Consider the following 15,487-nt stretch of genomic DNA (forward strand, 5'->3'; position numbering starts at 1 on the left):
CAACTCCACGTACCAAACACAGTCCTAGCAGGGACCGATTCTCTGTTTAGCCAAAATGACACCTGGGAAAGGATGACTGTCATGATGCACGGGAGGTACGTTTGAATGACAAAGTAACCAATCTTCCTCTTTAGGTGGAAATGAGCTGTCATCACAGTGTATTCACCTGCAAAAAAAGAAGACAAGAGCAATGTTAAAATAATACAAGTAAGAAAACATCTTCACTGGTGTATAAACCCTGCCACAAATCCATTTGGTTTATATAGGTTGTGATAGTTCCTATTAACGTCCTCTTTGTCTGGTTTGGTTTAGTCAAGTCAAGTTTATTTGTAAAGCACATTTCAGTAACAAGGCAGTTCAAATTGCTTTAAATCATAAAAACATCATACAGTCACTGATTATGAAACAAGCAAACATTACATTTTGTCAAACGCCATCTTCAAAAATCACATCAAACATGTTGATCAATGTTCCACTAATCAGAAGCAGCTGTAAGCAGGTGGGCTTTAAGCTTCGGTTTAAAGGAACTCACCAGGTGCATTTCTGTTACAAATGACAGTAAATCTTTGCCGCTATTCTGCTAATGTCGAAAAAACACAATTTTGCAGTTGCAGTGTTTCGATTCCAGAAGAAATTAAACTAAAATCACACACGAATAAGCGTCAGCACACGTTACGCGACAAGTCTAACAATCATGGCAGCGACGGATGTAAACGGTTACATGAGATTATATTCATAATCCAGCCATGGCGCTAGTGCTCATCATCCATCAGCCAATCAGAGGACACGTCTGTGTCTTACTCAAGGCCCGCCTGCTTGGGAGGGGCTACAAACACGGCTTGTTGGGGAAATAGTAGTTGGCGATTTTAAGTGGATTCAACACGTTGAGATGACACAGAGCTTTTATGAACTGAGCTCTGGTGGAGCCAGCTGCTCACTGGTCTGAAAAAACCAACAACAAACCATCATCCTCTACTACTTCCTGTTGTCTTCTTTGACGTTATCATCAGTAGTAACATCCGGTTGTTAATCATGTGACTCAAAAGAGTTTCCATGGTAGTTTTGCTATATACATGTATTACGATACGGCTGAAGAAGCACCTCATCATAACAAAAAATACCTTTTTATGAAGGTTTTTCTAAATTGGTGTGTTTCCATTATGCAAATGTATTTTTGCACTTTCAATTTGCACAATTTTATGGTGAATGGAAACACAGCTAGTAGTCTGGACGTTTGTTCCAGATTCTGGTGTTAAATTATAGCTAATACATAATTTGTGCCTGACACCCAATGAGTGCTTGAGATAGGCATCAACTCATGTGGACTTGCTATTTACAATAATTTAATAAATTACAGCCTGTTCTGCTAATAAAAAAATAAAGACACCTCTGTGTTTTCTTAGCAGCACAGTCGAATGTCTGACAGGAGCATGAAACTGTGTCAGAGCTGCACTAACAGGCAGGCTTTCCAAATGGAAGAGATCTGAAAGACCAGCCAAGATTAGCAATGAGAAGAAAAAGATGTGTTACCCATGGCAACAGAGCAGAGAAACATAGCTCATTTGTTGCGATTTGGAAATGAGGGCCTTGATACAGGCATCCATTTGGCATGAAGGAAGTCCTTTTCAGCAATGTGAACGAGGGGGGAGGGAGAGTGTCAACTCCATGGACTAATCCTAGAACGTCTTCTTTTCGTTCCCTCTTCTTTTTGGTATAAAAACCGCGGTATTGGTTGTGTTTCTGCTGGAGCTAATTCTCTCTGTCACCATTCCACAGCCACACACAGAAGCTCAGAAGCTCTCAGTACCCAACGGAGAGCTCTACATCTTGTGTAATTTCATTTGCATGCCAGTCCCCGTGCCTCGGCTGTGGATAGGGGGAGGTGTACGAGCCGCGCGCTGGAAGAGGCCGAGTTTCCTTCGCAGCAACCTGCGACGCTTTCATCCGGAGGGAAGTTAACGACTGGATCCCACAGAAAGTAGTCCCATCAGCCAAAGCACGCTCGGATCCCTGATAGCGGCAGGGACTAATTTAGGAATCACAACGGGGTTATATGGCGCTTAAGATGCATAATTTAATTTCTTACAAATAATGCTACTAAATAGACAAAAGCAAAACCTTACCGTTTTAAATAAAGTAGAAAAAAATAATCATAGCAACATTTCTACGTTTTTAAGATGCCAGAACGACCAGAGGTTTTCTGGCTATATGGAGGACAGATTAACATCGTGTTTCCCCTCCTCCACTTGTTGCTGTACACTTCTTTCCCTCATCAGAACAAGATAAGTTCAGCTGTGTGGAAACATTTACAAATGATGAAAGTTATGATAGACTAAGTTAACTTTCAAGAGTGAAAAATGTTTTTATTCTTTAAAGAAATACTATTGACTACCCACTTCACCCATGAGGTTCTTAACTTCATTAAATAATGCCTTCCTCCTCTCTATTTGGTCACATGATCAGTGTTTTTTTTGCAATTTATAGTGTTCAATAAAGTTCAAAATACAACAACAAAAGAAGAAATTAGCTGAGCTTACTGCACTGTTTGATCACTAGCGTCAATAGGAATGTGCGTTATTGAATTGAAATAGGTTTTTTTCCAAAGTGCCTACACACAACACTTGTTGTGAATTGGCGCTAAATATAAGAATTGAATTGTATTTAATTGAACTGCACTTCGGTTAGGAATTTGGACAGATCACTAAAACACATCAGCAGCTAGGCTGGAGTGGCCTAGTCAAATTCTTGGCTCAAATCCAATTGAGATGCTGTGGAGTGGGCTTTTTACATCTATAGGGATGACCGTTTTCACAAACCCAGCGTTTAGGCTTGGTGGGATATTACTTTTCGCCAATTCTCTGATAATAAAATGTATTTGATGAGCCGAAGTGTGACGAAAAGGGAAAAACCAGAAGAAATCTGTATGCGTGTCGGACAACATTATTGTCGTCAAGTTTGCAAAGCCAGTCATTTTTTTAAAGTGCCCAGATAGAAAAAAGTAGATTTTAAGACCAAGCAGAAACAAGTGAGTCGTGTTGTAACGGCTTCGTCTTGCCTGGCTGGACGGTACGGCTACAGATGCAGCAGGATGTCCGACCCCGTCAGGTCTCAAAGCAGCTTCGTTAGCGCCCAATGACCTAGTTTGCTAGCACGCTGCACACCAACACTGACACAAGAGCGATGAATGATTAATGTGGAGCCAGCCAATCAGATACTGTGGAGAAGCCAGTTAGACGAGAGAAACAGCGACTGGCAGCATTCTGCCTTCCACTGACGCACCAAACGCCACTTAACCCAGATAGGAGCGTGGAGTGATGATGGCAAATTGTTGCTCAGTGAAACTGCAGCAGGGATTCCCCTGATAATGGGATTCACTCTCTGGGTGGGGGGAATACATACTGGTAAAGGTTATCTAATGGGAGATGTTGGTGGAGCTCTTGGTTCAGAGACATGTAGAAAATAAGTCCAGAATATTTCTACAATATAGACCGAAATATCTGGACATAGCAGAGAGCTATATGTAAATTCATTACTGTCATTTTATAAGGAAGGAAGCTCTGCAGACTGCCCACTATTCCCTCAAGAGTTCAGCTTGCCGGCTGCACGGTTCTGATCGATGTCCGCCGCCAGGGACCAACTCCTCAGAGTCTTTCATAACCATCAGGTGTGAATCCGACTTTAAGCATTTCAATCTCATCTGGTTGTCTTCAAAACACAACCATTTCTAGGTTTTTTAAAGTCTGTGTTTTATTTAAGCACCTCATCTAATCGACAACACTTTAAGGAATACGTGGCCACAGCTTCTCTAAGTAGGAACAACAAAACTTGTCATGAATTGCGGGTGTTGAGGTGGTGAGGCAGACGCTGTAGACCCAGGTTGTGACAAATGAATGATTTTAATGGTGAATGTCCAGCAAAACACAGTCCAAAATAACGGGCAGCACGGCCGAGCGGAAACCAGGGCTCGACGCCGGTAGCAACCGTAAAAATGAAGGGACAACGGAACAACACGAACGCACATTAGACGAGGACCCGACAAAGAACAGACACACAGGTGACACTAAATACACTGGGGGTAATCAGGGAACAAGAAACACCTGGGAACTAATCAAGGGGAGAACAGGACAACACGGAGACACGGAGACACTGAAAACTCGAAATTAACACACAGAAAACACAGAACACGACAAAAGCATGGAAATGGAGGCTGTGTAGTATGTGTTTGTCCTGCTGTAATTATGACCAACTTTTTATCTTTTGTGGCACCAGATTGAGCAACCTGGAAACCTGTTACAGAAATATGTGCACTAGAACAAGATCTTCACATGGTGCTGCATGGTGCAGTTATGCCATCTGTGTATTTTATGATCTGGTAATGCAGAAGTTGACCATTTTCAGTCACAAGGAGTGAAAAAGCTAAAATTTCATAAATTTGGAGGACAAAAGTGAAGTTTTGTTAGGAGTTTTGCAGTGTATGTTGGGCCACATTCACAAAGTTCTGAAAATTTTTGAGAACATGTCTCAGCCAAATTTTAAGCAAAAATTTCTCAAGTGAAATTCTGACCATTAATTAACTACTCTACAGACCCCCGCTTCAAAAAGTGCTATTAAGCCTCTTCTAACCTGTCACATACGTCTTCTGACCAACCCTCAGTTAAAGTTAGGGCTGGAAAATAAACCCATCATAATACCAATCTATTATGTCGGATATAATGTTCAATAATTTCACTAAATCCAGAACCGCACAGCATCCTGGGGGATGTAGGCGGAGGAAAGACCGTAGCCACTAATCTCTCCTGGCTAGCAAAGCCAGGTTGTTGGCATCAACTACGTCTCTCATTCTATGGTTACCTAGCAACAACATGTTGAGTAACTTGCGCAGCAGTAGTTTCATGTTTTGACACCGTGCCTCACGACCGCTAAAAAACATGTAAAGCAATGGCATGGAGTGAAAGGAGAAAATGAGAACAACTTCTCCAGAGGTAATTATGGCTTAAACAAGGTCATGTCACCAGTTTGGCAGTATTTCAGATAATTATTGATTATAATTAACGATTATAACAATATAATCGTTACTGACATGTAACGATTATATTGTGATACGATTTCCGGCCACATCGTCCAGCCTTCAGCTTGAATGATAAATAGCTTCTGATATCTTTGTGTCTTCTGAAACGTTTCTCACCATCTGTGGAGCGCTGTGCTACAACTTTATCATTAGTTTACACAAATTCTTTTTCAATGGCAATGTGCACTGTTACCATAACAACACACCTTGAATCTGGTTCATCTGTCAGGTGAATTTTGCGACCCCTCAGGGCTTCACTCTCCAGCCGCCGCTCTTGCCCTCCCCCCTCCGTTTTTTTGTTGTTGTCACAAAGTCACGTGACACGTCTGCTTTGACCCTGTTCTGTTAGCCGTTTACGTCGCCACGGCAGCGCGGGGCGTCCCAACCTCACCCACAGCCGTCACGCCTACACGGCACTGATGCAGCCGGCCTACTTAACACGTTTTGTGTTCCTCGCTGCCTCCACCTGCTCCAGCTCTGCTGCTGTTTATGCGTTCTCCCCAGAGGGCATTTATTTCTGAGTTAATAACCACTAAGAGGTTGTTTTGCGCGATGCCCTGTATGATATCTATCACTGTGCTGCGTGTGACTCCATATTGCCACAGCGGAGGGCCTTGTCAAGAGAGCCAGTTATAATGCAGTCAATTGATATTAATGCTTTTTAAGCAATAGGAGATTAATTAAAACTGTGGAGAACTCTCAAGACTTGTAAAGGTATTCATATGCCTTACATTTTTTTCCACATTATGTCATATTATGACACCATGGGATTTAATCAAAGTTTATTATTGCATATTGTAAAGGAGATATGAAAGGATCTATAGTTTGAAATAATTTTTACAAATAAGAATCTGAAAAGTGTGGCACAAATATGAAAGACTCACCTAGCCTAAATTGTCAGGTTTAGGACTGAACGATTAATCGGATTAATCGATTATTGAAATAATCGTCAACTAATTTAGCAATTGATTAATCGTTCACTGGAGTATACAGTCTCAAAGAAAGCCGATTTTATGAAAGAACAATGTATTCAGAGCAGTAATTAAGTCAAAACTGGAGAAAAAAAAAATGCATTTTACATTTAAGATAAACAAAATAATTATATGCTCTACACAAAACTCCTGAGGTGACAGACAGACATCACCCGGTTTAAATTCTGTAAATTAAATGCTAGTAAGCCTTTAATCCAGTAATTAATCGTTTAATTGAAAAAATAGTCAGCAAATCATCCAAACACAGCATTGATGTTAAGTCATGCAGAAGGGGCTGAGCTTCTCACACGTTGATATTAGAAGTATTTCTTTTAGCTGCACCTTTGCAACAAATGATCAGGTGTTCACTAAAGGAATGCTAAGTTATTGCATTTTAGGCAATAAAATGTTTATTATCTAAATTAAGAAGAGGAATTTAATTATTTATTTCCATCTTTTAATGCATTTCTAATAAATGAAAAATCTGGTTAATCGATCGACTAATCAATTACTAAAATAATCGCTAGCTGCCGCCGCAGTCAGGTTATTTGCTCATTAAATGATTTCTGAAAGTGATTGAATGCACAGGGGGTTAAATATAGATGAGTTTCAAATTTTGATTTTGAAAATCTTTTTTATATCCCACGTTTTTCTTTCTTTTTTGCAGTTATGTGTCACTTCTATCACTTGAAATTCCCAAAAATAAAATTTGGTTTGTAAACTAAATGCCTCATGACGGCTGTCCAGCACAGTGGCGAAGAGGTGACGGATTTTTGTTCAGCACCTGGTCACAACGCGATCATTGGTTTGACGACAAACTCATATTTACACCAAAAGTAAGATGCAATCAAATGTAAGATAATATCAAGCTGAAGCCCAGACTCCAGTTGTGTTGAGTTAAATGTATTAATCGTTACAGATGAGTTGAAAACTGAACCAGTGTGACGTTGCATAATGTGAGCTGTGTGCCGTCGTCTAAGATAAAAATGGCCGGGCGTGATTTCAGAGTGAGTTATGTTTCTGAGCGGCCGCTGCAGAAAACATCACTGGCTCTTCTTGTTTTTGCTGAAGAATCCCACTAACTCTACAGTAGCTAAATCTACGGTCAGGTTTACTTCTTCATGGCTCACAAGCAGCACTTTATCTGATCTTCCAGACTGTCTCAACATGATATCTCTTTCTTTTTTTCCCCACACATGCACAGCAACATATACTGTAGATGCATGCTACCTCAAGCCCTGCCCCCATTTCTTGTCATCTGTGTTAGCATGCTTGCGTGAAATGTTGCTTCTATTTTTAGCCGTCATTTTCAGTTTTTTTTTTCTTTCTTTTTTTTTTAAACGGTGTGGCCTATTTTCTGGAGCATTTGTTTTCTTGGTTTTCTGTCTTTTCTAAAGCTGGAACTTGACAAGTGATTTGCTTAAATCATGTATTGTTCTCGTTTCATTCAGGCCCCAAGAAGCAAAGGGAGAGCTTCTTTTCAGCGCAGACAGATGTCTCTTGGATTTTATGCAACCGAGCAGGCTGCATGAGAGAACTGAGGGGAAATAGAAAGCAATTACATTCTGGGAGGCGAGATAACTTTTATTGGGCTTGATTGGAGTCGTAATTAACCCTAAATGAAATGTAAAGCAGGGCACAGCCGTGTTAAGAGCACTTTTCTTTGTTAACCATAAAACAACAGTATTTAGCTTTTTGCATTATTTCATGTAGATATCTGAACTGACCTTTAATCCAGGAGTCTCTGTTCAATTAAATGAGGTTAAAACAAAGCCATTCTGCTCAAGCCAAACCAGCAGTCCTGATATTTAATAATAAATCAGATGCAAAAAGAAAAATAAAAACAAAGTGAGCATGCAACACGTAGGAGGTTGAGGAGCTCAGCATCCTCTCGAAGAAGAAAAACTGTTTGGTTTTCATACACTGCGACAAAACTCAGAAAAAGATTCGAAAGTGCCGAGCCCACAAAAACCAAACAGCTGAAGACATCACTGCAACTCTTAGATCGGACCTGACATTGATTGCTGCAGAAATAATGACTAAAGATGCTAGTTTTACCGCATGCTCAGCAGGTGTAGCCCTTACAAATATTGGCTATTGGCGTTTCCCAAGCTGAAGGATACACATGTCAAACTCAAGGCCTGGGGGCCAAATCTGGCACGCCATAAGTTTTTATGTGGCCCTCTGGACTCCCCAATCTTTACAATCGAAAAAGCCAATTTTGCCGTCAGTCTTGTTTAGAGCCATAAATGATACGAGACCATTTGGAAACATTTTGACAGAATCTTGTTGTCATTTTCAAAGGACCAATGTTTGATTTTTTAAAAAGATTTTGTTGGCTCTCGTGGCCTTTATTTGACAGTAGTTAGACAGAAAAGAGGGTAATGAGAGAGGGAGAAGACATACGGCAAATGTCAGCAGGCCGGGAATCGAACCTGCCCGCATGCTCAGGTTTGATTCTGAGGCGAATCGAACCTGGACTTAGTCCACCGCCACAAGGACTAAGTCCTCACTACGTGGGTCGTGCTTTGCCCCTACGCCACCACAGCAACCCGATGTTTGATTTTTATGTCTTAAAATAAATAAAAACCTGAAACCAAAAAAACCAGTTTAAAACCTAAAGACCGAAAATACATCTAATAAATATTTTTCAACAACAAGAACAACCTGCTTTGCGATCACATTTTAAACTTACGTTTAAAATGGCTCCGTTTTTAGCTATCATTTTATCAATTAAATCACAGCAGTTTTTATCTGTTTTCTGCCAAATTACATGAGTGTGAAAAGATGTTCAATATTATTTAACTTTAAGAATTACTCATCAAATGCAGAACCAGCCATTGATTCTTATTTTAACAGTTTGTTACTGGGTAGTTTTATCAATACATTCTGCATCAACCAGCTTTGGACATTCATGATCTTGATGTGGCCCAAAATGAAAATGAGCCCGACGCCCCTGGTGTGATGAGTTTGCTTCTAGACGTCTGCTGGAGTCCCATCGGCTCTTACCTGTGCTCGATTTGATGCGTTCCTGTCCAACAGTTTGACCAAGCAGGTCGTACTGGTTCAGGCGGGAGCTCTCCTCTTCCACCACCACCGAGTCGGAAGCATTTAAGGTCCAAGCGTAAGTCACCTCTGAGGTTGTGTAGGCGTCTGGAAAAAAGGGAGGAGGATAAACCCAAAGGGGAATAATCCTGAGGCGGTTACAGATATCAATTATTTTACTTTTTTCAGTGACCCAAATGAAGCATCCCTGCTACTGTGTATTTAAAGGGGCAGTATGATGTATAATCAACTATTTTTGAGCTTTACGTCATGTTATAATGTTATCCCCTCATCTGAAACATACCTGTAGTGTTGCTTTGATTCTGTCATGCATGTCTGAGAAATCTTTTAATCACCATGGCAACCATTCAGCTGAGCAAAACTCTTTGTGGGATCTAGCCTCGCCTTCGAGGATGAAGCTCCTCCTCACAGCTGCAGTTTTCAAGCTTCCGCCTCTCCCGCGACTCCCCCCCATTCAGCTCCTTCAGACTAGCCAGCAGCAATTAGCAAACACCTGGTGGAACTGTGTGTCTGCTGAGCTCATTATAGGAACTACTTCTCAGTGAAACGCTGGTAAAAAACCATTATTATTAAAGGGTTAATAATAGAGGTGTGATGACTTCCTGAAGGCGGAGGTTCAGAAAGAGCCGGAGCTTCTTAAAGAGACAAAGGCCTAATTTTAAGGCGTTATTTCCAGAGTCAGATTTCTTTTAAGTCAAATTGAATATATACAGAATGTTACTGAAGGTAACTAAGTTACTTTCTTGAGCAATAAAATGGCGCTATGTGCCTGGAAAATATAATACTGCCCCTTTGAAGCATAAGCTTTGAATCAAAGCCCTGTTGACGTTTTCTGTTCTTGTTTGACTGCGTTAAGAAAACGCGATAAAACACTTTTTTACTGTAAGTCATCACATGAATGCTAAACATGTATTTCATTTGCTCCAGACGTCAAGGCATTTCAGACATGACCTACTGAGTTCTGATGTCTGATAATGGCTAATTATTAATCTCCACTTTTCCTGTAACCAGCTTCACAGCTTAAAGCAAAAATTAAAATAAATTTTAAAAAAATCAGTCATCCAAATGTAAAGAAGCCATAGCACCTAATGAAAGACCTCAGCTCTCCAAAGAAAAATATTTGGATGATTTTAGCAGAAAATAAGAGCATTTTCCCTGTCGATGCTATTATGTTTAAACTTTTAACGCTGGTGCACTGCTGTTGATATTTGTAGGGTCACTGCCAGCTGAGCCGTGCATTTTAGTTTCACTCGGTACTCAGGCCGCTCTTGCCCCGAGGAACCAGTGAGGTGCAAGGCAGACAAAAGGATTGCATCTTAGTTGCAGTTGCCTCAGGCTCTATCATCATGAGAGTTACTCACAGCTGCCAAATTTTAGAGGACAGGAGTGAAAGTCCATGGGGAAATCCTCCAGATGCATTGGGCACTCGGCATGCACTGTTAACCTGCATCCAATTCACAGAACGTTAGCGAGAATTTGCAAATGCATGAAAAGTAAACAGCACAGGTTATACACAAACAAATAATGAAAAAAAATGTAAATGAAACTAAAAAAGCTGCATGCACCATTCAAGACACTAAACATCTCCAGTGCCTTGAATTGGAAATAATTTGCCTGTGTTTTAACCAGCAGAGCACAGTAAACAGGAGGCTGCAGAGAGGCTAAACTCTCTGCTCTCTGCTGTTTGTAGCCTATAGCACAACACATGACGATACATAGCTAAAACAGGATATTTTTATTCACTGTATCTCACTGTTTGACTAAACATGTCCTGTTTTAGGTCAGCTAGAATTATTTAAGAATTGTTTTATTGTTTCAACTAGTTACATAGCGAGCTAAGAAAGCTAGCTTAGTCTCAAACTTGAACTGCCGCTAATTGCTAAAGGCTTATGACTTGTGTTTAACTTTGCTTTCTAAGGTCTCCTTTGCTTTATGCTATGTTGTTTTTATTTTTATTTTTTTGCGTGTCTTTATAGTCTATGTGGAATAGGTTTCTCTTTGCCACTCTGAGGATTTCTGCAGCTACGAAAGTTAAAGAGCAGTCAGTTCTCACAGCTTCTTGTCAGGAAGCTAGTTCTCAAGTCTATCTTGTCAATAGTTTTGCACTTCTGTCCTTGAGTATAAAAGACATTTCCTATGTTTGTAGGTCGGAGCTTACTCTCTGTCTTTGCTCTCATCTTGTGCGAGATACTTTAATAAACCTGACTAATGTGATTTTCCCATAATGCCTGGCTCTCATGGCTAGATTTTAAGATTGTCGGTTGATTTTCAAAATCTGAGAGAGCCCCCACCTATGACAATACAAAAACGTCCCGGTTCTAACAGGTTTGGTCCTACAATGTGTGGTGTCGAGCTACACGGTAAATACAGCAAACCACACACAGACAGATTTCCAATTACCGTGAATCATCACGATAACTGGATCGTCCTTAGGATGATTGGAAGGGAAAAAATGGGTCAAAAGTTTTACCGTGTGAACCAGGCATTAGCAGTGGATAATTTCACTTTTCCTCCACAGAACAAAGAGCAAAAAGACATTTGTGGTTTGCAAGCAGGGTTGGCTTTCCAAGCAAAAATGTTTGGTTATTTTCTACCAAACCAGATCTAAACCTGTTCTAATGCTTTGCTGGGAACCAATCTGCCACTCTCGGGTCTTTTTTGGTTTATGCATTGGCTGGATACACTAAGTTACAGTTTTGATTTTCTTTTCTTGAACAAATGCAAACCGGAAGAGACTTTGTACTGCCAGAGCTGAGAGTTGTTAAGAGATTGGGTTGATATTAATGCTTTATTGAGCCTGGCAAACGAACCAGATCTCTGCGTATTTAGTGAAGACCAACAACCAGTCAAAATGTTCAAAACAAATTAAGGCCTGCACATGCACCACAAGAACAGAGAAATTAGTCATTTTGCCTGAGGTGGAGAGAGCAAAAACAGAGTTCTTTAAGAATAAGACATTTTATACTTCAGAAGAACTGGCGCTGAACTTTAGGAATGTTTTTATAGATTTATCTTCCAATGTGCCATTTGTCATTGTAGTGATCACTAGAACGATGGTTCTCACTCCCCACACCAGGACAACGTTCTGGCCAGAGCTGCAGGAACAGAATATCATTTTCTCTGAGACGATACATTTCCCCATTCTGTGTAGAGAGCGTGGGTATAAACCGTGATTTCAGTCCTTCTAATTTAATACAAAAACAATTTAAAATCCCTTGTTCATGTTCAATACTATTCCTAATTTCTGAAACTATATTTACCTTGCTTAAGTTATTGAAAAACAATTACTTCATTAACACATCTTTAAATTCAACTAATATTCTTACAAAGATCTTAAAAAGTTTTTTATTTATGTAACTGAAATCTGCGGATTAATGAAGGTTGAATAGAGAGTATGATAATACCAACTCATTGTATCTGTTCTTTCTTCTGTTGTGTGTTTTGAAGTGAATGTAAATCACTTCTATAGCCGTGTGACTTACATCCACTATAAGTCAATAATTCAATAATAAAGATTCTTTAAATTTCATCCTAATTTAAAGATTATTTCAACTGATATTGTGATTAAATTCTTGGACTTCTTGAGTATTGATCAGAACTGGAAACTGGTATTGTGCAGATTTTTTCACAAGCAAACGGTTTTAGTTCAGTGAAACGTTTCTAACGTTCAGCTATATTACAACTATGGTTTGGAGGGACGCAGCGATAGCGAGGTTTAATGTAACAGAGAGAAAACCCAACAATTATTAAAAGAGACATTTTTAGTGATGTAATAACGTGACGATGCGGTGCAGAAATCCCAACAATTTATTTTGCTGTGTTTTTATAGTTCAGAACCAGAACAAGCCCCGGTTTAGCACTAGAATCTTTCAAGACTAAACACTCAAGACTAAAAGTGGTGTTTGACGTTGTGTTTGAACATGAAGGTGTAATTGTTTTTACCTCATGGTGTAGAGCAGAGTCCCGTCGTCTTTGATCCGTAACAGTTTATTGGGCATGGTCATGTTGTGCGCCACAGACTTTTTCCCGTTGTGAAAGAAGGTGTCAGGAGTCCAGATCTTACTCGCCATCAGGTTGTTCAAGGGCAAAATGTTCATCGGCCCGTGAAACGTCAACCTCTCATCCCTCCAGCTTTGCCGGAAGAAAACGTCTATAGTGTACTCCTGAGGATGGGGAAAGTGAATTGGTGAAAAAGTGATATTCCTGTTTTTTTCCCCCTTTCTATTCCTGTGTGAAAACTAAAAACCCTTCCCTGCTAAATATAGCGGAGGAAAACAGTGCACAAGTCCACTCATGATTTATGGATGTCTACAAGCAGCATCTTCACAACTGACTTCATCTGCCACTTTAAAACCTTTTCCTGCTTGACAAAAGATCCATTAAGGTGCGGCCTGCGCTCTCTGTCTTATTCCCTGGGTTGGTGTTTTCCCGGCTTGTGAGGGCAGAGCAAACCCCCTGACCTAAAACCCAGAGCTGTCAGAAGGAACCGCACACACAGATTTAGGGCAGAAAGCACAGCACAGCACTGTGAAATGCAAGTATGTGTGAGATTCACAACCAAGAGTGGGAGTGAGAGATACAGAGATGTTTTTATCTCTTTTCCTTTTTACATCACAATCGAAAAGCCTCTAATATTTAGATCTCTGGATGGTGAAACTGCAACTGAACCCTCATGTAGCTCAGCGGCACCCAGGAGGATTAGATGCCATTTACGTCTTTGGTCATCTTAGGCAGGGGTGGATATAGGAGAATAAGTTTCAGAAAGAGCAGGAGCTTTTAAAGAGACAGGGGTCCAATTTGTTAAATTACACAGTAAAATTTCTTTTGAGTCATATTTGATATAATCAGCAATTTTATAACAACTGAAGTTAACATAGTTACTTGTCTATGATCTAAAAGGGCACTATGTGACTGGAAAATACATAATGCTGCCCCTTTAATAAAACATAAAATGGATAAAGGCAAAAAGTTTCAGCTCAGTTTTCTGCTCTATGTTTAAGTCTTAACTGATTACACTGAAAAGCTCATAGGCCTCTTTGACTATAAGATTCTTCTTTTTGGCTTTAAGCAATCTGGTTCCCATGTTACTTCTCTTTTTATTTAACTTCTCATATGACAGGATTATATGACTCTATGAAACAGTATGCATGTCGGCATGTCAATAATGTATTAAATGAGTCGCCTGTGGTGGTGGAAGGATGATGATTTGGGCTTGTTTTCTCTTCTGCTTTCAGTTACTGAGCAGAACATGAACTCCTCTTTATGCAAAGTGATTCTTGTGACAAATGTGAGACCATCTGCCATGTGACCATCTGTGAGACTCAGAAGATGACTCCTCTGAGTTACTGCAGCTAAAGGTGCTTCTAAAAGCTACAGTTTCGTCACTGCGATCAGTTCTTTTACATTTAGGCTCACTTTGTGCTCATCAGTCAACAACATGGCTTATTGTGACATCTTAGGTTCAAATCACCTCATTTTTTCCCCAACCACTGACATTTCTGTGTAGAACATACTCACAATGAAAAGGTTGTATTTACCTTAAATGCAAAATGTGTATATTTTTGTAGAATTTTAGTTCTGAGTGTTGTGTTCTTTCAGCAAATGGCCGTTTTTGAGACTGTATGCTCCAGTTAACGATTAATCAATTACAAAAGTACTTCACGATTATTTCAATAATCAATTCATCATGATTAATCTGACTAAAAGTTTCAGCCCTAATTACTAATCAAAGCTTCTAGACACTTGATATATAGCAACAGTTTGGGATGCCCAATAGGTGTTGGATTTTCTGATCCCAACGAGTGTGAAGGCCCCTGTGGTTTAATTAAAACCCACCTAGAGATGAATTTTTATACATTAGGGCTTTAGTTGAGCTGCGCAGTGAAATCTTCCTCCAGTGAAATGAAATTATTGAATGTTTCCCTATCAGATGTTTGCCCATCTGTCCATCTGTTCATGCGCAATATATTTTGAAAAATAGACATCAGGGGTGCAATTAGGCAGACTGAGCACTCCACTTAGACAATTAGTCACAGTACATCACATGTGGGTGGTGATTTTTAGAACTGGGATCTTCGCCCATGCAGCAACAAATCTTTCACACAGTTTGCAGACTTAATACGCATTTCATTCCATGCAGGAGATGTTTTGTTTTAAGCCAGGAGATCTATGGTGTAAAAAAAAAAAAAAAAAAAAAGTTTCATCACACATCCAGGTTCTCTGATTGCTAAATCGACTGATCAAGCACCTGGAAAGTGGGAGCAGATAAACAGAAATGGGGCTGAAGCAAAGGTGGCCATGTGTTTCAGAATAACAAGCAGGAGGGCGCGGGATAAAGAAAGCAGTGACTTGAATACCAACAAGATGTTCAATAATGTATGAG

General features: G+C 40.0%; 1 protein-coding gene across 5 annotated transcripts in view; it reads right to left on the reverse strand.

The window, feature by feature from the left end:
* Positions 1–15,487, reverse strand: part of gabra2b (gamma-aminobutyric acid type A receptor subunit alpha2b) — a 33,975-nt gene that overhangs the window by 6,421 nt on the left and 12,067 nt on the right. For all 5 annotated transcript variants that reach the window (XR_004338037.1, XM_032554800.1, XM_032554799.1 and 2 more), the window contains exons 5-8: positions 13,048–13,268; positions 10,467–10,549; positions 9,049–9,192; positions 14–166 (exon numbers count right to left, since the gene is read on the reverse strand). Coding sequence is in view for 4 of the 5 variants with exons in the window: in XM_032554800.1 (XP_032410691.1) it covers positions 14–166; positions 9,049–9,192; positions 10,467–10,549; positions 13,048–13,268 (601 nt within the window). In the remaining variant the exon portion in view is untranslated. The remainder of the gene's footprint in view (positions 1–13; positions 167–9,048; positions 9,193–10,466; positions 10,550–13,047; positions 13,269–15,487) is intronic.

Source organism: Xiphophorus hellerii, chromosome 23 (genome assembly GCF_003331165.1).
Source record: "Xiphophorus hellerii strain 12219 chromosome 23, Xiphophorus_hellerii-4.1, whole genome shotgun sequence".
Classification (NCBI taxonomy): Eukaryota; Metazoa; Chordata; class Actinopteri; order Cyprinodontiformes; family Poeciliidae; genus Xiphophorus; species Xiphophorus hellerii.